A 22,685-nucleotide genomic window follows, 5' to 3' on the forward strand; every position below is an offset into this window, starting at 1 on the left:
ACAGTCATTTGATGAAGAATTTTGTAATGACCCACATTGTACAGAATGTAAATATTGTGATTGTGATGACATATTTCATATTTCATGATCTCATTCTTGAGCCAAAATGGAAGGAAATTTTTGTTGCGTCCCTTCCTCAATGGGTGTCTTCTGCTATTGTCAACAAGTTACCAGGGAAGGTTGGTAGATTCTTGTGAGTCTTGAGTCGAGTGATTTTCATGCTCTGCATCTGCGGACCATAGGGTCTGATCTGCTTGATCCAAATTTGATCTAAAATCTGGTTTTTGGCAAGTAGGAATCAAAGAGGAAGACAAATGGAAGACAACATTCATAATGTCCTTCAGGTACAGAGAATGCTGTCTTCCATTTGTCTTCCTCTTTGATTCCTACTTGCCAAAAACCAGATTTTAGATCAAATTTGGAAAATATTTTTGACTTTGATATTTGGGCAAGTATAGAGGATGGCTTGGGCAAAGGATATGCATCATAGTCCAAGATACTGTTCAGAGGTTTATAGTTTACAACTAACCTTGGCTTACCTCTGGCGATTTCAGCATGTTTATTTACATAAAATGCAAAACATGCTATGGGGCTCTTACTTTTCCTAATAAGCCCTTTCTTTAAGAGATCCTTGATTTCTTCTCTGCAAAGCTTCATCTGTTCTTCATTCATTGCCACTGCTTTGGATCTCCTTAATTTTCCGCTGAAGTCTTTTTTGAGAGGAAGTTCTACTTCCTGTTTCTTGATATGCCAGAAAGCATTTGGATCATCTGAACAACACTCTTTGAATTTAGCAGTGAGATCTGCTATTTCAGAGGCATACTTTCCATTATCCAAGTGTTCTTCTGTTTTTAATATTTCCCTTTTTACTTCCATTTTTGCTAGAAGATTTTCCATTCTTTCTAGCCTTTTAATTCTAATAGGAGAATTAGAATTAATAAATGGGAAAAAGACTTCTTTATTCTCAAGGCTGATAAAATATCCATACCTCTGAGTTCTTTCATCAAATTTAGCTCCATGCATGCTGAAATTTTGGAAGAATGGGGTCCCAAGGTACATTGCACAATCTAATCCTGGGACAACAGGACAAACCAGATGAACTCCAATTTTTTCAGTTAGCAGAACATCTATTTCTGCTTCATATTTGGTGGGGATGTCTCCAGTCCGTATTGGGATATGTTTACACATGAGAAAGAACATTTGTACTTCTCCCAACCTCCCTCTTCTTCCACTTGAGATAAAGGAGATTTTTCATGCTTGACCTCTTACCGATGTTGGAATTCAGAGTTACTGTCACAACTGATTCATGATTTTCCTCTTATGCCAATATTCCAAAACCTTTCTACCTCTCTACTTATGTTCGCAATAAGTTTGAAAATCATGAAGAATAATGACAAAAGATAGATAAAAAATTGAAACCTCTCATATATATGCATATACAAAGGCTACCTATATATGTAGGTTGAAGTTGTGCACAACCTCTGTATATGCACATATATGGACGTATATGTCCTAACCATTCATTTATCCTCTTCTAAGTCTTTTTAACGACCACCTCCTAGCTATTATAGAGAGTGGCCTTATACACTTTTCTAGCGCCTCATTGAATGTTGAAGTTGTGCACAACCTCTGTACAAGCACAACTTTCGTATATGCGTAACTTTTGTATATGCACATATACGAAAGTTCTGCATATACGAAAGATATGTGCATATACGAAAGACGTGTTATACAGAATATGTGCATATATAGATGTTGTGCAACTTCTGTATATGCACATCTTTCGTATATGTGCATATCTTCTGTATATGTGCATATCTTCCATATATGAGCTTCTTCCATATATGTGCGTATCTTTCATATATGTGCATATCTGTAAGTTTCACATATATAGTAGATGCATATACACAGAATATATGCGCATGTATGGAAATTTAGCATATACGGAAGGTATGTGCATATATAGAAGTTGTGCATATAAAAAATACATGTGTATCTTCTGTATATGTGCAACTTCCATATATGCGTAGCTTCCATATATGTGCATCTACCATATATACGCAACTTCCATATATGCGCATATACAAAAGTTGTGCACAACTTCAACCTCCATATATGCACAACTTCTATATATGCACATATCTTTCATATATGTGCAACTTTTGCATATGCAAATATCTTCCCCTCTGCCACTCCAGAGCACGTCACCAATTCCCCCCACAAACAAACAATGGTTATTTCTTCCTAAACTCACCACCACAAATACTATGTCAATAAAACAAGTTCTTGCTCTAAGCCACCCCATACCAGACTGAAGAACCTTCCACTAGTTAACAAAATCACCACAACACAAGGACACTAGGCTCTTCATCAAAACTAAAGCCACCATTAAATAGAACAATGTGTTCACACGCCACGCATATGCCTTCACACACGTTTACATGTGAGGCAAACACCATGACACCAACTCGTTAAATGCCATCGAGCCCATATGGCTGGCTGGCATCCACCTCCACCCCGTTACATCTTGGTTCACTCAACCCCATCGGGCTTACATAAAAATAAAAATAAATTAAATAAATAAAAGTGTTAATAGAATTATATTAATAATTAAACTATCATCGATCCATTTAACTCTGGATTTACCAAGCACTAAGAGGGATCAAATATCTTGATGTGCAAACTTCTTTTAAAGTGAAAGGAGATTTAATCCCTCTCGGCGCTTGGTATATATAGAGATAAGATGGATCTAGGCTAGTTTAATAAGCTTACTATTGCTTTCTATTAATGCTCATTGCACCAAGAGAGGCTCTCTACCCTAGTATGGAAGAGATGTTGTAATTTAATTCATTTTGAGGATTATTCATACACTATAATTGTTAAAATTGAACTCACTAAATAAAGTGGATTTAGTTTTTGTAAACATTGAAGATAATACTAATATTACTAAAATGATATTCAATTTATATGTGAAAAAATAATTAATATAAACAAAATAAATCTTTTGCAAAAAATATTACTTCCACAAAATACCGACCTAGATCCATCTTAACCCCGAATCTATCAAGCACATAAAGGAATCAAATCTCTTGAGATACAAACCTCTTTTAAAGTGAAAATATATTTAATCCCTTTTGGCGCTTGATAGATCTGGGATTAAGATGGGTATAGGTTGGTTTTTATATACACATATACCATATCTATGTTGAATCCATCTTTCCCTCTCTCTCTCCTCTATCTCCCTCTTCTCAACTTCTTTACTATCTCCCTCCCTCTCTCCTCTCTCTCAATTCATCTCTCTTTCAAGTATTTTCACACATTTTAATTGGAATTTTAAACTTATTAGTAAGGGTTTGGTAGCATAACTTTTTTCAACAATGGGTGAAAGAGGAAAGCCATTGGATTTTTTTTGTGCATGAGAGATGATAGATCTAATGACTATATGTTTGTGAGTATTGCAAGTGAAATGAAACAACCATCTATGGCCTTTATAGTTGAAGTCATTTCTTGTATTGTTTACTAGAAACCAATTAAAGAAAAGTTTTCTTAGATGATACTATGGAGGTCATGCAAATGCTCCAGGGTATGGTTGTAGCTTCTGATTTAGCAACCAAAATTCTATATACTCAAGATGATTTTGAGATCCTGCTTTGAATGGGTAGTCAAATGATATAATTTTTTATCATGTCTTTCAATTCCAATTGTTGATATCCAAGGAGAATGAAAAAAATTCAATATTTTCAGACATTTTTATGGGGAGGTCGATGAATTCATTTGCCTCATTGGAAGGACTAGCATATTGTATATGGTTGATTAAAAAATATAGGACTATGAACAATCCTTGTACTAGGTTGATTTGAGAGTGTTGGAAGCATTAGTGGTGGGGGGTGGGGTTCTCTTTTCCAAAGGAATCACTTACATTTTCATGTAAGGAACAAGGCATCGTTTATTTTCTTGAACTACATTATGGGTAAATCAGATATTTTAGCAAAAACATGCATGCAAATTTTCCCTCCAAAAGCAAATATGTGTTAAATTATGAACTTCTTACTATTGATTTTGTCAAAGGCCTATTTAGTAAGGAGAAAGCAACCATAGGAGATTGGCAGAGGAAGAAGTCTATGGGGATGATGTGTAGGGTATAAAAAAGATATTATTAGAAAGCACATTGATTGGTTATAAGCAAAATACTGAAATGGGTAAGTATTCCCTCAACACATCACAATTGAAATCAATATGATGGAGAAAGAGGAGTTCACTTTAATTTTAACCAACTCTTTTGTATTACTCTTTTTCCTTTTGTTGTATTCTTCATTATATTTTTGTGAAATGTTAATTTGGAGCTTTTAATATTGATATGCAAAATTTTCATGATGTGAGTATGTTGCATGATATAGGACAACGTTGTTTAATTTTTTCCATTCTACTTTCACTGATTTCACACTTTTTTTTTGCTATTTATTTTCGCATGTTTTTATCTTTACTATTCCTGCATCTCACCCTACCAGATGTTAAGGTTCAGGTGGTTGTGGTTATGTACTTTCAACCCCTTGGTTTGTTTTTGTCTTTACCTTCTTCTTGTATATATTGTTTTGGAATTTTTAATTCATCTGATGTCTTTCTTTGGTTTGCGATCTTTTGTTTGTACAGAATTAGGTTTTTTGGTGCCTCCAAATCTATTATTGGTTATAGCTATGCTTCATAAGAAGAATATCTCAAAAGGAATGTTGTATTATTCTCTTAGATATCTTTCTATTGGGTATTATTTCCATCATTTTTTAAAATTAATGAGTCTTTATACTTCACCCATAAAGTAGTAGGTATTAGAGTTATGAGCATTTGAAAGAGTGAGCACAACATTTGTGAGGTCTGAATGTCTGAAGTTCTACATCTATTTCATAGCAAGGAGAATGCTATTTTAACCTCACATCATTTTTTTGTGGATGTTTTTCCCTTTTCTATTGGACATAGTTCTTATTATATGTCCTGTGATACACACTAGAAATATTTCATAATGTCTTTTTTACCACAGATGGAGTCCAAGTTTAATTCAAAGTTCATAACGGCAACCACATTTTCATTGAATTATGGTTGAACATTAATTTATATTTGCACCGTGAACAAATACTTTTCACCATAACTCGCACTAGACAAGCCTGAGAGCAACCAATTGTCATGTTTGAGGTTTGGAATACATAATTTCAATAGACTTCTTGATATTTGTGATATCAAAGCAGATGTTGCCAACAATATTTGTCCTAGAATTTGTAGGAGGAGCTTAAGTTTAAATGGAAGAAACCTTTAGTTTGATTATGTTTTGAGAAAATTTTATAATGAACTGTTTTAACAATTTGTTGTCTAGTTGTTATAGTTAGGTTCCTCTAAGATGCATGAATGAAACTTACAATTTCATCATTACCATACTCCATTCAACTTCAATGGAGTAGGCCAATGATGAAAACTACAAATTGTACATATTTCCAACTCTATAAAAATTAAAAGCACAATACATACTACCCATTATTATTATTAGAGCAGGAAAAGAGTTGTGGTAAAAGTGTGGATTTTCATCTTGAAGATTTGTTTTATGATGACTTCAATGGATCGTTATATGTGACATGCATATCTGAAAAGGATTTAGAAAAATTTGAGACTAACCACATCTATCCCATATGCAACTTTTTGGGCATTTGAATTTAGAGGTTATGGATGGTTGGAGCAAATGTCTTCAGTCTTGTCTTGGGTTGAATTCAGATGTAAATGAATGTGAGGCAGTGGTGGAACATAGAAAAGTGAGAAGGATTTGTTGATAGTGGAAAAATTACTTAGATTGGTCAATTCTATACTTTCTTTACAGGTGGGACAAATAAGTCAATAATGCAATGAAATCATACCAAAATCTTCTCATTTTTCAATCTGTAACTTGTTAAGTACGATGCTTTAAAATGGATGACATATTATCTGCAGTTCATGTGATGATATTTCTAAAGATCTTATGTGGATCTTAATATGTGGGGCTTCCTCACATGAAGTAGCCACTATGTAAGAATTCATTGCTGTACCAAGTAATCATTTTTACATTTTGTGACACGGACATTGAAATGATATTTTCATGTTAAGAAGGATTCTTTTGAGTCTTTCATGATGTATACTTGGTCTTGCCCATATCTAATTTTGTGGTATATATTAATTGAGTCTACTATATATATATATGAAATATTCTTAAAAACGTGATTAAATTTACCAAATATCTATTTATGAACCATAACTAATGCTTATATTGCTCATCATGTTGGGCCAGTGTAGTTTGGTTTCTTTCATATGCCAGTATTAGTGTTGAAACCTAAGGATTCCAGTGGTGAATAGTGTTGGTTGGTACTACATTTCATTTATTGTGGGTCATTGAGTTGTGTGTTTGGTAAGTTATTTACACCATTCTATATTAAAATTTTGAGATCCCATTTTATTATATTCTGACATGTAGGTAAAGGCTGAACATGGTTGATGGTATTTGCATATCTTGTATACACTAATACCCTTGTTGAGGAGGAATTGCAGCTGTATGAAAACTGATGAAGCCAAGTAAATGAATAGGTATGCACTAATGCTGAGAGTATGATGACAAACTTTACATTATGAATTTTTATGACTTAAAATTTAATAAATGATCACCATTGGTTTAAAAAATATTTGTTTCTATTACACATTGCCAAAAAGTTAATATTCAAGAATCCATTAAGTATTTATATTGTGTGTTATAGAAGAGTGGTTAATAATGATAAGGATGCATTTTTATAGTAAATTTCTGTAACCATATGCTAAATTAACAAATTTCACCCTCTATTTGATAAGAAATTGTTTCATTGCGTGTAATTCAAGAGGTTAAATCTTCTCATTCATGGGGTTTTTCGACACAGCTTCTATGCCATCTACCTTATTTTCATTTTGTGATGGTATTTCCTTGCATCTGGGAAATGCTCCCAAACAATTTTCATCCATTGAAGACTTGATATCCTTCAATTTTCCCCACAGAAGAGCATAGAGCCCTATCATGATCATAACTATGCCCAACACATTGTATTCAATGGATCAACGCTATTTGTGCAACTATTAATCTCCATCTCCATTTCAATTTTAGGAATAATTGAAAAAGGGTTAAAAAATATCCTTCATGTTCTACAAATTTAACATATTAATATAAATTCAATAATATATAATTTCAACATAGTGAGTAGGAAATTAAAAATGTTAAAAAAAAATTATGTTACGCCTAACACCTACATATCTTCTCATAATGAGATGTAGAGAGTTTCTCCACACAATGATTTATGTTTTCAAATCATAATGTAGATAATGAATAAAATTATTCATTTATAAATTACATTTTTTTTAGTTACAATTTATAATTCTTTTTAAAATTATTTAATTTTCATAATAAACGTAAGGTTTTTGGTTAACGTCATTTGATGCCTCAAAATTCTCTCGGAAGGTTTCAGATGTCGATTTTCCAAATTCGGTCCTACCGATAGAAATGGTCTTGTGAGTTGATTTCTCCACTTTTTCCACTCTAAAAGCTTCAACATGAATGAAAAACAATATAATGATCCAATCTAGGTCAACAATGTGGATGTTGAGGACTGAGTTACAATTTCCATGGTAGATGACATGGAAGTACATATTTTTAACATACTGATAAGAAATCATTAACATCCAAAAATCTAAAAATCTAGAAGAATTGGATATGATTGCAGGAAGGATAAAATATAAACCAAGATTTGGATATGACCTAGCAAGTCAACGTGTCTGGCATGTGAATGTGGTGCAATATCATGATGAGTCATGGGTGTGAGACTAATATGTGCCAATTGTATGAATGTTGATGTGGCATAAAATGGTATATATTATGAGTTCCATAACATTGTTCCTAGAGCTTATAATGAGATGAGAAAGCTCTCGATGAGTAGAAGATGATAATCACCTCCGATTGGGTGTGTTATGTTGTATATGCTTTGAAACTTTGAAATCTTTGGCATTATGAAATAACAACCCATATTTGTTGGGATTCGGCCATGAACCACTTGGTGAAAATATATTATATTGTTGAGATATGAATAGACAATACGTGACTTATATTGAATTAAGGTTGTCACAAATCAATGGGGTTACCCTCTACAATGATTGTCCTACCCATGGGAGTTATCTTCCTTCTCTTCTTTTTTCATAGGTTCAATCATTCCATAATGTATGTAGAACAATCTATTTGTGCACACAATAATAACTATATATGAATGATTTTCTTCAACTAAATAATTCATAATATATTTTGAGTTTGTGATTTTGAGCACAAATACAAATTTTCCACTCATGATAATGCTTCTTAAAGTCTAGGCTTCCTTTCAACTATAGTATGTTACCAAATAACATTTTTTCTATGAAAGCATAAACTCATTCTTATAACAACCAAATTAGCTTGTTACAACTCGATAAATTAATTTGTATTGCAATTAATTCATTTGAGTAAATTTACGTCTTCTCAATTTATTAAAAATCAAACTTCTAATCTTAGTTTTGATTTTCCTTTATAACGAAAACTCAAGCCATGAAAATTAATATAAGTTGATGTTTGTGAGACCTTTGTAATGTAAGTTGTATTGTAATTTAATTCATTTGAGTAAATTAAAAAACTATCTTCTCCCCCCGATCAAGCTGTGATTTGGTGGATAGAACCTTTAAGGCTATCATAATGAAAAGCACAAGAAGGGATGGTTCCACTGCGTCCCACATGTTTGATATGCAGGGCGTGCTGGCCGTTGGTAGGATTAAGGCAAGCAAGAGTAGGGAAGGTGGAATTTGCATGCAATTGAGTTTACTGACTGCAAAGAGAGAATAATTTGGAAGATGTAAGCATAGAGGTGATGATGATGAAAGATGAGTGGTGACTTTGGGAAAGAGATGAGATACGACATCATCAAACATAGATAATTGGGTATGTTAACTGGCTCAGCCTACATTCTGTTATGCTTCCCTACATTTGTTTTAGTAACTGGGGCTTTCATGGGGGCATGGCATTTGTGTGGGCTAGTAACTGTGGTGGGGGAATTAGCCTGGAGGAGGTGGTCTGCGGGAATAATCCCAATTCCAGGGGGTTTGCTTGGTTGTCTCTTAAGTTTGGCATTCTACTATCTCGCATGGGGATTATAGGGATGGGATGGGAGGGAGTCTGCCTGAGTGATTTGTTGTTTATTGTATGCCTGGCAAACCTGGGAGTTGAAGGTAAGGAAGTGGTAATTATCGTTGCGGTCGGACCACTCCAATTCCTAAAATGCTCTAATGCCAAGCCCCTAAGGAGTGTTAGGCGAGGGAAGACTATCGCAAGTCAGGGTCTTCTTTAATGGGGGGAATTGGCACATAGAGAATGCTGGTCGAGCTATCTCAAGCTAGTGGCTGGGAAGTCTGGTGGTGAGTAAGCTAGGGGCAAGATGCTTTATGGGTGTTTGGGTTCAGATGTCAAGTCGCGGGGAGGATCTGAGTCATGCTAAGTAGAGGCTAAGTCAAGGGGAATGGGGGCAGAGGCAATCAACAAGGGGCAATGGAGATGAGGGGTGTGGTTCCTTTAGGCTTGACCTCTAGGTTATAAGTTTGGTGGGTGGCCATGCACCTCGCCTCGAAGACCACGGTCACAGCGCGAGCGAGGCAGGGGTGTCTCGAGAGTCTCGGGTGGAGGTCCCTTACGCTAGGGGGTTATGCGCATAAATCCTGGGTGACATATTTGTTGCATTTTCAGAACCATGGGATGAAGGCAATTCAGAAATTAACATTTTAGAAATTATGGTTTCTTGCTCCCACAACAGGTCAGCTAGGAGGTAACTTTCCTTATCCAAGAAAAGCATAGAGGTTATTTTCAAATCAATGTTTGAAGGTGCCCGGAAGGTACATGGGTATTGTTGCTATGGTTCGAGCAACGATTACTAAGGGCCGCAGGAAGAGACTGCGAGGAAGTGAGGCTGAGGTTGAGCCAAGCACCACGTGAAAACGTCAGGGTAGGAAGCTCATGTTCAACCTGATCTAGGAAGCAAGAATTGCATATGCAGGGGGCACCATAGGGGAAATCAAACGGTTCATAGCCGAATGGGAGGAAAATATAAATCGTCAAGTGAGTGTGGAGCCAACAGACACAGAGGATTGGAAGATCTTGATTCCAGACTCACGACACACCAAAGGTCAAGAGGCACAATACAAATAGTCCATTTATCTGTATTGGCTCATGAAATGCCTTCTAGGCAAGGCCATGGAAAAAAATTGGATGACTATTGTCTAGGACTTTCCAAATTATAAATAGGACTTTCAAAAACTGCAATTTCAATTGCAGAAGTAGGATGGCCACCTAGATCATATAGAGAAACATTTCCCATGCCTGTTCGTGCTAACTGAGATTCCAGGCTCCAACGTGAAAGAACTGGCCCCGATGGCTTTGGCTTCCACTAAATAGGAGGAATAGAATGTTGACTCTTAGTCCCTTTTTTTATTTGTTTTCATGCGGATGGCTTTTAATTTACAGTTTACAGTGATATTTATGTAAAGACAACTAGAATATGGTTGTGGACATGTCTATCAAGTTTATATAGCTTGGATAGATAAAATAAGTATCTTTTGTTACTAGACAACTTAAACTACGGTTAGGTGGTCAACAGACGTGGTTTCCCACTGGGCAAGTTGAGACCACCTAACCAGGATATACATGTGTAACTTGCTTACTTATTTTATAATGAACAAGAAGGATCTACCAAGCTTAACAAAAAAAAAAACCATCTTCTCAATTTATTAAACACCAAATTTCTAAGCTTAGTTTTGAATTTCCTTTATAGCCAAAACTCAAGCCATGAAAATTAATATTAGTTGATTTTTGTGAGGCCTTTGCAATGTAGCCGTAGTACATGTATTTCAACAAGGTTCCAATAACTCCAATAGGTGTTTCTATGGTCTTCTTACCTATTTTATATTTAATTAGTATTTGATTTTTGAAGTGAAATAAATATCTATATGCCTTCCTCTTGACCTTTGTATCGTTGCAATAAAAACCTAATGGTATAAGGAAATAAATTCCAAGCATTTGAACTTCCACTTCAAGTTTAAATGAATGTCTAATAACTCATAGATTGTTCAATGCAATTTAATTGCTAGTCTTTATTGCACTTGGAAAAATATTTGAGATGTTGGCCTTGATATTTTGATTTATATTCTTAAAAGCTTATCTTTATGTTATGTTAATATTGTATCTAAAATGGCAAGGATTGGGAAAGTAAAGTGCACATGCTACCATCTATTTGTTTCCTACAGAAGAGTTGTAGACTTTGTTATAGTTATGCAATTTGTAAGATTTTATGATCATGGTGATCTTTTACGCACTTTTCAAAATGATAAATTAAAAATTATAATTGATAAATAATAATTTAAATTAACATAAATTATGAGAGTTTACACAATTTTATATATGATATTGATACATATAATTAATAATAAAAATAAAATATTTATATATAAATTAATTTTTAATAAATATTAATGAAAATAACTCATAAATATTAAGTAACCAGTTATTATATAAATAAAAGAAATCAATTATTAATATATTTATTAATAAGATATCTGCTTCTTTATAACTATCTATTAATTAAAAAAATCAATTTATAATTTTTCATGGTTAGTAGTGGAGTATATATATGAAGTATCTCTTAATCTATATAAAATATTTATATGAAATAAAGTATTAATATATAATGTATTAATAAAATATCTACTTCTTTATAACTATCTATTAATAAAAATATCAATTTTAAGTTTTTATGGTTATTTATAACTATCTATTAATAAAGAAAATCAGGTTATAAGTTTTTACGGTTTGTTATAGAGTGTATATATAAAATATTTCTTTCAATTTATATGAAATATTTATATAACGATATAGATATTTATGTAAATAAAAATTCTTGTTTAAATCAAAAAATTTATTATATAATTATTCATTAAATTGTTATATAATGTTGGAAAATATTTTATCACAAATTAATTAATTAATTTTAATTTTATTATAGCAAAAAATTTAAATTAAACATAAATTTGATATAATTAAAAAAAACATTTCATCCACTAAAAACGAATTGTTCATATTTGTTGTGAACACTAGGCGAGCTAGTTCCCTAAACGTATCCCTATGATCTGTAGTTATAAAAAATAATAATAATAGTAGCATAATAACAGTAGTGTCCACATCGTTATATTTGTCTTGTAGCACCTTCTAACATAATCTTCTGGAATATAAACATTCGCAGCTAGATACATGGAAAACTTGCAAGACGCAACCTGCGGGAGGTTATCACAAACACTGAAAAGGGCCAAGCTGCGATAAAAGCTTAATTAATTAAAACTGAAAAGGGCCAAGTTGCGACAAAAGCTCAATTAATTAAAAGCACCAGATATTTGAATTCACTTCAAATGGGTTTTCAACATTAATTTCGCCAGACTGGGTTACATACTGTATGACTGCAAACATTATTTATTGGCCATCAAGCCCATGGGGATCATCTGGCATCAGGATAAGCCATGGATGATGCGTCAACACATTTCCACAACTGTTAACCGGAAAGTGTGTTTGCCAGAGAAATTATGTACACGGGTTTATGGTGAAAGCAAATGTCAGAATCCTCCGCTGTCACGGTCACTGTCAAGGCATTCAATACCCTACAACATAGGAAATATGGCTCGCCTTGTTATAGGTGGGAAATTTGATTTTCTCTTGTTTGAAGAGATCCGAACATAAGCGATGAATTTCTTCTATATAATGTTGATTACTGCGCCCACTTCAATCAGCTTGCATGCTATATGAAAACTGGTTCATACATAGGGAGTAGTCTAACTAGGCCGAGGAATTGCCCGGTTTCCGTCACTGCCAAGAAAAACGTCCAGCTCCGACCATCGGTAATTCTTCCACCCTCCGCCAAACTCCGCCACCCTTCGCCACTGTTCCACATTAATTGCTTCTAGGACAGCCCTCAGGCCTGGAGAGGACTCCAGCCTCCACTGGAAAATATGGACGCGACCCAAGACCTACATTAATGCGATAGTCATTTGAATTTTGAAAACGCCCACCAGGCCTAGAATTTGACGTCCCACAGGACGTATTTTTGATTTCAGAACGTATTTGACGGCAGGGAAAAAATATTCCACGTCAGGTTAGACGTGTGGTATAACTTTCCAACTCGTCATTTTGACGTCTAATTTCATAGAGAAAACGTAAAAATCTATAATATCTGTAATGGGAGTATGGGAGTCTGGGACTAGGCCTGGAATTTCAAATTCTTTTTGCCTGTCAAATTAAAAGTTGACGACGTTTTTGTATTTTTTTTACCCTTCGTTTTATGTTTTAACTAAATATGTGAGTGTCACGGAAAACTCTATTTTAACAATTTTTGTAAATTTATTCCATAGCACACAATAAGTCATCAAATGGAGGTTGATAATGACTGTTATTTATAATGATTCTTGTTAGATTGAAATTGCAGATTTGTAGTCTATCAGATTTATAGCTTAGATTTATGGTGGGACCATTTAAACAATAAAATATTTGCAAAAAACTTACAATCCATGGACTATAAATAAATTATCTAGTGAGATTATAAATAAATCATGGACTATAAATAAATCATCTAGAGAAAATATAGAAAAGTTATGCAATAATAAACAGTGATTATACTTCATTAAAAGTCAAACTTTCTGGAGAAACTACAAATTTTTTTATTAATAGGAATATCTCAATACATAGATCCTAAATTCAAAGTGAACTAAACATAAAGCATCCTAAACTAGCAGCAATAGCAATAAATCCACCTCTGTCAATTACCAGCAAAGCAATTTATTTATGTTTAAGATCATTAATGACATTGTATAACACATCAGTGGACGAAAAACATTAACAATATCCCAACTTCCAAGGATTGAATTTCCCAGAAATTGTACTAGTTTAAAATTAATTGAGCAAGACTCATGCAGCTTAGAATTCCACATAAAATATATAATCAATACTGTTTAAAACAGCTCTTATATAATTAAACCATGTATGAAACCCTGCAAGTATGTGTACAAGAACCTCATGGAGCACATTGTAGATTGCAAGCTCCACTAAAAACACATAAAAATAACAAAATCTTGGTGTCGTCACAAGCTCCATGCTTTACATTAAAGCGAACGAGAGTGTGGGAAGTTGGGAACTTTAAAGGTCATAAATTATAAAACACGGCTACCAATAATAGAATTTTGTCTCTGGTAATTTGCCTCCCCATGTGGCAGGCACAGATGTCCAAAAAGCTTCAACCAAATCTGGTTCCAAATTTCAAAGTCCCTTCAGTGAGAAGCAAAGCTTATTTTTTTAACTCTTGATTTGTATTTAAAAATTGATTAAACATCAACTTTAGGTAGTGACCCCAAAAAAAGCATATTTTTTAAGTGTGAGTCATCATGGCTTGCAATCATCCAACACCAAAGAGCATAATTTTTTAATGTGAGTCATCATGGCTTTCACTTATCCAACACCTAACATGTTTGGCTGCTTGTATATTTTTTTATATACCGAGGGGACGCATTAGCTTTATCTTTCCTATGGAATAGAAAACTGAATTGACAAATATCCACGGCGATCTGCACTCAATTGCAATTTGAAAGCACGGCCATTTAATCAGTCTGCGTCTTGTCGAAATACAGAGGCCCAAATCTACTTCACCTGGAAAATCTTTGAATGAGGACAAGTTGGAAAAAACAAATGAGAATATATGTGGCCAGCCAGTGGAATTCAAAGGTAGCAGGGCCAATGAGTGGCACGACCTCTGTGTCCTACATAAAGCTCAACCATAGCCATTCATATTCTCATGGTGGTACTTGTAATCCCTTCAGCTTCTTCTTCCCTCATTTTGCCCTTTACTCTGTAAACTTCTTGCTGCCATTAATGGGTTTTATGTCAGTTTCCAGTGCATGACTGGTAACTTTTTCTTTGCAGTCTCGCATCCTCTGAGATTATGAGAGTTTAGGTCACGGACAAAAGCATAATGGGGGGAGTCTTCAGGGTTTTGGTGTTCAGTGTGGGATTCTACAGACCCAATTCTAATAGGAGCGTGGAGACAACCCTTGGCAGAAGAATCTTGGAGCTTAACACAGCGTCAGTACCTATTGATTTATCTAAAGGTAATCGCTTGAGAACCAAGGACGGTACTTTCGATCCCAATTTACTCGTAATCCTGGCAGCTTTAATGTGTGCTCTGATATTCGCACTATGTATAAATTTCATTATTAAATGCGCACTTCGCTGCAGTCAGATGATTGCATCAAGGTCTTCAGGGGATGTTGCAGAGGAAGTGCCTCACTGTAATGGTTTACATAAATTAGCCATGAAAGCCCTGCCTACTATTTTCTATGCGAGAACACAGTCCCAGCATGCCCAAAAGCCTGGTCTATATCAAAACAAAATGAATATTACCAATTAGAATATATTGGTATCTATATATACCAGTAATTTGCTCTAATTCATTAAGATCCGAGCAGAGTTTGAAGAAATGTAGTCAGTTAAATGCACAATGGCAGCCTACTTGGAGATTGGAAATGGATGGCACTGGGATAAGATTGATGAAGTTCAGGAAATAGACCACTCGTATTTGGGTACTCAAATACAATTTATATTTTACAACGTAAGGGAATTTAAAAGGAAGATTACCAGAAAATGGTTTTATAATATTTGCTTCTGGACAGATGATATGCCTGCCTTATGTTTAGATGGAACAATTCTACCTGTTAAATTTATCACATTAACTGTTGAGGCATGCATTCTTTTTACAAAATAGAATGTACTTACCCTGTTTGCTGGTTTTTTGTTTATAGCTTGACATCCACGTCTGAACTCCTCATTGTCATTGGTATCCAAGATCGATGCCAATCCTTAATAGGGAACCCTCCGGGACTGGAACCTAAGGTTCACCAGAGCCTGGAGGAATACGCACTGCGGCACTAGTGACTAGCAGATTGCAGTAGATTGAAATTTGCAAATTGCAAGTCTCGTATTAAATTTGAGCGACTATGAGCGGCGGATTGTAGCTGGATAATCAATGGTAAGTACCCTTCAGTATGCAGTGGGATGGTGATGTAGTTAAAGGCTTTTATTTTACCAGTACTACTGCAGCACTGCTGGTCTGATGGTCCCAGACAGGCCTGGAATTTGACATCCCACAGGACGTATTTTTGATTTCAGAACGTATTTGACGACAGGGAAAAAATCTTCCACGTCAGGTTAGACGTGTGGTATACCTTTCCAACCCGTCGTTTTGACGTCTAATTTCATAGAGAAAACGTAAAAATCTATAATATCTGTAATGGGAGTATGGGAGTCTGGGACCACTGGACCAGCAGTGCTGCAGTAGTATTGGTAAAATAAAAAACTTTAACTGGATCACCATCCCACTGCGTACTATAGGGTACTTACCATTGATTATCCAGCTACAATCCGCCACTCATAGCCGCTCATATTTAATATGAGACTTGCAATTTGCAAATTGCAATCTACTGCAATCTACTAGTCACTAGTGCCGCAGTGCGTATTCCTCCAGGCTCTGGTGAAGCTCAGGTTCCAGTCTCGGAGGGTTCCCTGGTAAGGATTGCCAGCGATCTTGGATACCAATTACAGTGAGGAGTTCAGACGTGGATGACAAGCTATAAACAAAAAACCAGCAAACAGGGTAAGTACATTCTATTTTGTAAAAAGAATGCATGCCTCGACAGTTAATGTGATAAATTTAACAGGTAGAATTGTTCCATCTAAACATAAGGCAGGCATATCATCTGTCCAGAAACAAATATTATAAAACCATTTTCTGGTAATCTTCTTTTTATATTCCCTTACGTTGTAAAATATAAATTGTATTTGAGTACCCAAATACGAGTGCTCTGTTTCCTGAACTTCATCAATCTTATCCCAGTGCCAACCATTTCCAATCTCCAAGTAGGCTGCCATTGCGCATTTAACTAACTACATTTCTTCAAACTCTACTCGGATCTTAATGAATCAGAGGAAGTTATTGGTATATATAGATACCAATATATTCTAGTTGGTAATATTCATTTTGTTTTGATATAGACCAGGCTTTTGGGCATGCTAGGACTGTGTTCTCGCATAGACAATAGTAGGTAGGGCTTTCATGGCCGATTTATGTAAACCATTACAGTGAGGCACTTCCTCTGCAACATCCCCTGAAGACCTTGATGCAATCATCTGACTGCAGCAAAGTGCTCATTTAACAATGAAATTTATACATAGTGCGAATATCGGAGCGCACATTAAAGCTACCAGGATTACGAGTAAATTTGGATCGAAAGTACCGTCCTCGGTTGTCAAGCTATTACCTTTAGATAAATCAACAGGTACTGACGCTGTGTTAAGCTCCAAAATTCTTCTGCCAAGGGTTGTCTCTGCACTCCTATTAGAATTGGGTCTGTAGAATCCCAGACTGAACACCAAAACCCTAAAGACTCCGCCCATTATGCTTCTGTCTATGACCTAAACTCTCATAATCTCAGAGGATGCAAGACTGCAAAGAAAAAGTTACCAGTCATGCACTGGAAACTGGCATAAAACCCATTAATGGCAGCAAGAAGTTTACAGAGTAAAGGGCAAAATGAGGGAAGAAGAAGCTGAAGGGATTACAAGTACCACCATGAGAATATGAATGGCTATGGTTGAGCTTTATGTAGGACACAGAGGTCGTGCCACTCATTGGCCCTGCTACCATTGAATTCCACTGGCTGGCCACATATATTCCTGTTTGCTTTTTCCAACTTGTCCTCATTCAAAGATTCTCCAGGTGAAGTAGATTTGGGCCTCTGTATTTCGATAAGACCCAGACTGATTAAATGGCTGTGCTTTCAAATCGCAATTGAGTGCAGATCGCCATGGATATTTGTCCATTCAGCTTTCTATTCCACAGAAAAGATAAAGCTAATGCGTCCCCTCAGTATATAAAAAAATATACAAGTAGCCAAACATGTTAGGTGTTGGATAAGTGAAAGCCATGATGACTCACATTAAAAAATTATGCTCTTTGGTGTTGGATGATTGCAAGCCATGATGACTCACACTTAAAAAATATGCTCTTTTTGGGGTCACTACCTAAAGTTGATGTTTAATCAATTTTTAAATACAAATCAGGAGTTAAAGAAATAAGCTTTGCTTCTCACCGAAGGGACTTTGAAATTTGGAACCAGATTTGGTTGAAGCTTTTTGGACATCTGTGCCTGCCACATGGGGAGGAAAATTACCAGAGACAAAATTCTATTATGGGTAGCCGCGTATTATAATTTATGACCTTTAAAGTTCCCAACTTCCCACACTCCCGTTCGCTTTAATGTAAAGCGTGGAGCTTATGACGACACCAAGATTTTGTTATTTTTATGTGTTTTTAGTGGAGCTTGCAATCACAATGTGCTCCATGAGGTTCTTGTACACATACTTGCAGGGTTTCATACATGATTTAATTATATAAGAGCCATTTTCAATAGTATTGATTATATATTTTATGTGGAATTCTAAGCTGCATGAGTCTTGCTCAATTAATTTTAAACTAGTACAATTTCTGGGAAATTCAATCCTTGGAAGTTGGGATATTGTTAATGTTTTTGGTCCACTGATGTGTTATACAATGTCATTAATGATCTTAAACATAAATAAATTGCTTTGTTGGTAATTGACAAAGGTGGATTTATTGCTATTGCTACTAGTTTAGGATGCTTTATGTTTAGTTCACTTTAAATTTAGGATATATGTATTGAGATATTCCTATTGATAAAAAAATTTGTAGTTTCTCTAGAAAGTTTGACTTTTAATGAAGTATAATCACTGTTTATTATTGCATAACTTTTCTGTATTTTCTCTAGATGATTTATTTATAGTCCATGATTTATTTATAATCTCACTAGATAATTTATTTATAGTCCATGGATTGTAAGTTTTTTGCAAATATTTTATTGCTTAAATGGTCCCACCATAAATCTGAGCTATAAATCTGATAGACTACAAATCTGCAATTTCAATCTAACAAGAATCATTATAAATAACAGTCATTATCAACCTCCATTTGATGACTTATTGTGTGTTGTGGAATAAATTTACAAAAATTGTTAAAATAGAGTTTTCCGTGACACTCACATATTTAGTTAAAATGTAAAACGAAGGGTAAAAAAAGTACAAAAACATCGTCAAATTTTAATTTGACAGGCAAAAAGAATTTGAAATTCCAGGCCTGACGCCCACCCAAATTCTAGATATTTTAATTCCTAGTTTGACTACTCCCTCAGGATCACAAATCTGGGATGTGCAACTGGTACAAACACCATAGAAGACGTCGATTTTGTTGTCAAAACACTGACAAATCTTTGTGAGAATGACCATCATTCGAATGCCCGGAGTTCAATGCTAAATTTCCAGGCTTATTTCTCTAATCTGCCTTCCAATGACTTCAATGGCCTCTTCAATCTGTTGGACCGACCTGGGCATTCTCCATATTTTGTTGCGGGTGTACCTGTATCTTTTTACAACATTCTGTTTCCGAGATCAACCACTCATGTCTGCTTCTCTGTCATGGTGCTTCATTTGCTTTCAGAGGTGAGATCTAACAGATTATTATCACACTGAATTAAATTATTTGATTACATTATTTTCATAGCTCAGAATTTTGAACCAAGTAATATTATCATTATTGCAGGTGCTTCAAGTTGTTGTGATGAATAATTCACCCCTATATAATAAGGGAAGAGTGTGGATTAACGGAGGCAGGCAGGATGTGGCAGAAGCTTATTCAAAGCAATCCGAAAAGGACCTCACCACTTTTTTCAACTGTAGAGCTCAGGAGATGGCACCGGGAGGCGTGCTCTTCTTCTGCATGATGGGCAGACCAGACAGTTGGTCTCCTGTAAAACAAGTTTCTGTGGGAGGTGAATTCTATGGCCAAGACTTTGAAGAGGCATGGGATGAATTGGTGACACAGGCAAGGTGACAAACAATTAAGTCTTAAATTATTATTAAATCATTTATAGTTAACAATATAGATCTGTTTACAGAGAATCTGGATATTAATGCATGAATGTGTTGGTGTTTTGATATGGAGTGCAGGGGATTATTGGCAGAGATTTGAGAGATTATTTCAACCTTCCATGGTATATACCTAACCTAGATGAGCTGAGACAGGTAGTGGAGAAGTGTGACGATTTTGTGATTGAGAACCTGTAAGTGTGCAAGGGGGTGCCGAGCATGAGCGAGGAGGATTTTGAAGAGTATATTAAGGACCCATTGATGTTTGGGTGTATGAAATCCAATCTGGTAAAGAGCTTTGTTGGCACTTTGGTTAGCCCACATTGGGAAGGACTGTACAGATATGTTTTTTTTTTGGGGGGTATTTTCCGAAAAAGCCGCAGCGTTTCTGTAGTGCAATCCACCTTCCAGACTAGTGACCTACACGGTTGCATCGCTTATAAAAAATTAGTCGACAATGTTTTCAGGATCAATTCAATTTTTATATGGAAAGGAATAAATTTGTGTTTGAGGTATTGCTTTTGATGAGGATGTTTGTGTAAAATTATTTAGTTGTGTTATCGTTAGAACGACAGGTTCGATTTGTTATAACAAGTGATATTTGGCAAGGTATGGGGAGCTGTAATGATATTTGGTATGCCTATGCAATTCATAGGCACTTCTTCACATGGAAAGTATATGTATTTAACAAAATATAACTCCTTTATCAAAACCCCATTTTATTTTTTGTGGTGCATATAAGTTCCATAAATTTAAAGAAAATTCTTTAGTTTTTTTTTTTAAATGGGGGAGTATTAAAAATGTAAATATAAATGTGACAATTATGTGGAGTTAAAAAGAAAACACTAATACAAGATCCAACCAAACAAAGCCTATTTGTGATATTTATTTATTTTTATTGGTAACAAGTTAAATTGTATAAGTGAAAAATTGTAGTAAAAATACTATAATAGAAATTACATCGTGACATAGTTTTAGTACAAATAAAATAGTAATGGCCAAATATCTTCCAAAATTTTTGCGAACACTTACCATACTTTATGGAATTTCTAAAATCCCCAATCAGATGTACAACTCTCTTTCTTTCAGATCTCCCTTCCTCACAAGAAGTTGTCAAAATGAAACTCTAAGGCATTCTTTAAACTATTTTAGACTTAGTGAATCTCATTATTTTAGTCTTGACTGCTAATGTGGCAACTTTTACATTAAAGAAAAGGTGGTTGTTGACTCCACTCCACTCCACACTGGACTGTTTTTGTGTTTAAGCTTATGGCAACAATAATTAAATCTTTACAGGGACATTGAATTTCGAAGTGCACTTTGTGAGTTTTCTCATCACTGTGGTCAGTTTTATGGTCTTGCAAGGTAACGCGTGTGCTATTTTTCTTCCATTTTTTTTGGCATTGTTTTTTTTTTTTCACCGTTCATTTAATCGATCATTAAAAAATTGTACAAAAATTCAGCATTTTGTGTAAGTGTGCCATATTTGTGTTTGATTTTGTTATCTAGCATTTTACTCCATAACATTTGCCAAATTGCGGGCTTATATTTTTTGTTTGTTTGTTCATATTCAACTTTATTATGGTACATTATTTAATGCTTATGAAGAGCTCTCTGTCAATTTTGTCACGATCCTATCTTTTTGTAGTAGAGTTATTCCAGAGACTCTAGGACATGTGAAAAATCAGCTTCTCTAGAAATTTATCGAAATCATTGCTATTCGTAGCGGACTTTTTTTATTCCAGAGACGTTAGGACATGCATTGAATACACTATCATTGCTTCTTGATAGAAATTTGACTCTATTTTGAGAATTTTCCAAATCCATTTCTCTACTCTATTGTGGATTCCTTGTTGATAAAGCTGGGTTTTGATACTTGAGGACAACAAATTTCGCTTCTACTTGTTCCATGGTTTTCTTTGTATCAAGCCTTTCTTTGTGCTTGGTCATCGGTTGCTCTGGCCAACCCTAACTGTTTTCATTTGAATGGTGCTTTTCAGATCTTAAGCATAAATTCATTATCGACTGCATTTCAAAATCTCAATTTCTTCCATAGTATTCTTGCTTCCATCGAGGCTTGAATCAGTCAACTGTGGTTATTGAAGATACATTTTAGGTTTTGTTGAAATATTAATAATTTCAACTGCGTGTCATTTATTTCTGGAAAACCTCCAGTACAGTTCCCCGCACCGCCTTTTGCAATTTGTGGTTTTACCTTTGGAGGCTCTGAACACACCGACCAGCTACCACGTGTCTGAGCTGACTTTTCAAAACCACCAATCCCCCGGAACGTAAAGTTCGATTAAAAGGGGCTCCTGGGGAATTAATGATAGTCGTTCGATTAAGTCGACGGACCTACACCTTTTGAACTTGCACGAATGAATGTTTTGGTTGACCGCTAGGTTTGTCAGCAAAAGGACGAGGAATTTAATTTTCACCATGATGAATTTATTATGGTCGTAGATTTCTTTGGTAAAGTCTTTAAGTTTTTTTTTTTTTTACACGGCATGTAATATAATATGTTTTTTTTTGGTTAAAACATGTAATGTTTTTTTTTTAGTGCATATGA

The 22,685-nt window shown here is 34.9% G+C and overlaps 1 protein-coding gene and 1 pseudogene across 1 annotated transcript; both read left to right on the top strand.

The window, feature by feature from the left end:
• The first annotated feature begins 15,095 nt into the window (after nucleotides 1–15,095).
• LOC149182029 (uncharacterized) lies at nucleotides 15,096–15,530 on the top strand. The gene has a single exon (XM_089414430.1). The coding sequence runs from the start codon at nucleotides 15,096–15,098 to the stop codon at nucleotides 15,528–15,530; it is 435 nt and encodes a 144-aa protein (XP_089270556.1).
• Nucleotides 15,531–17,759: 2,229 nt separating this feature from the next.
• On the top strand, nucleotides 17,760–20,567 carry LOC149182030 (gibberellic acid methyltransferase 2-like; annotated as a pseudogene).
• Nucleotides 20,568–22,685: the final 2,118 nt, after the last annotated feature.

Source organism: Pinus tabuliformis, chromosome 3_2 (assembly GCF_031772625.1).
Source record: "Pinus tabuliformis cultivar Carrire ecotype Pingquan chromosome 3_2, CPIR1, whole genome shotgun sequence".
Lineage (NCBI taxonomy): Eukaryota > Viridiplantae > Streptophyta > Pinopsida > Pinales > Pinaceae > Pinus > Pinus tabuliformis.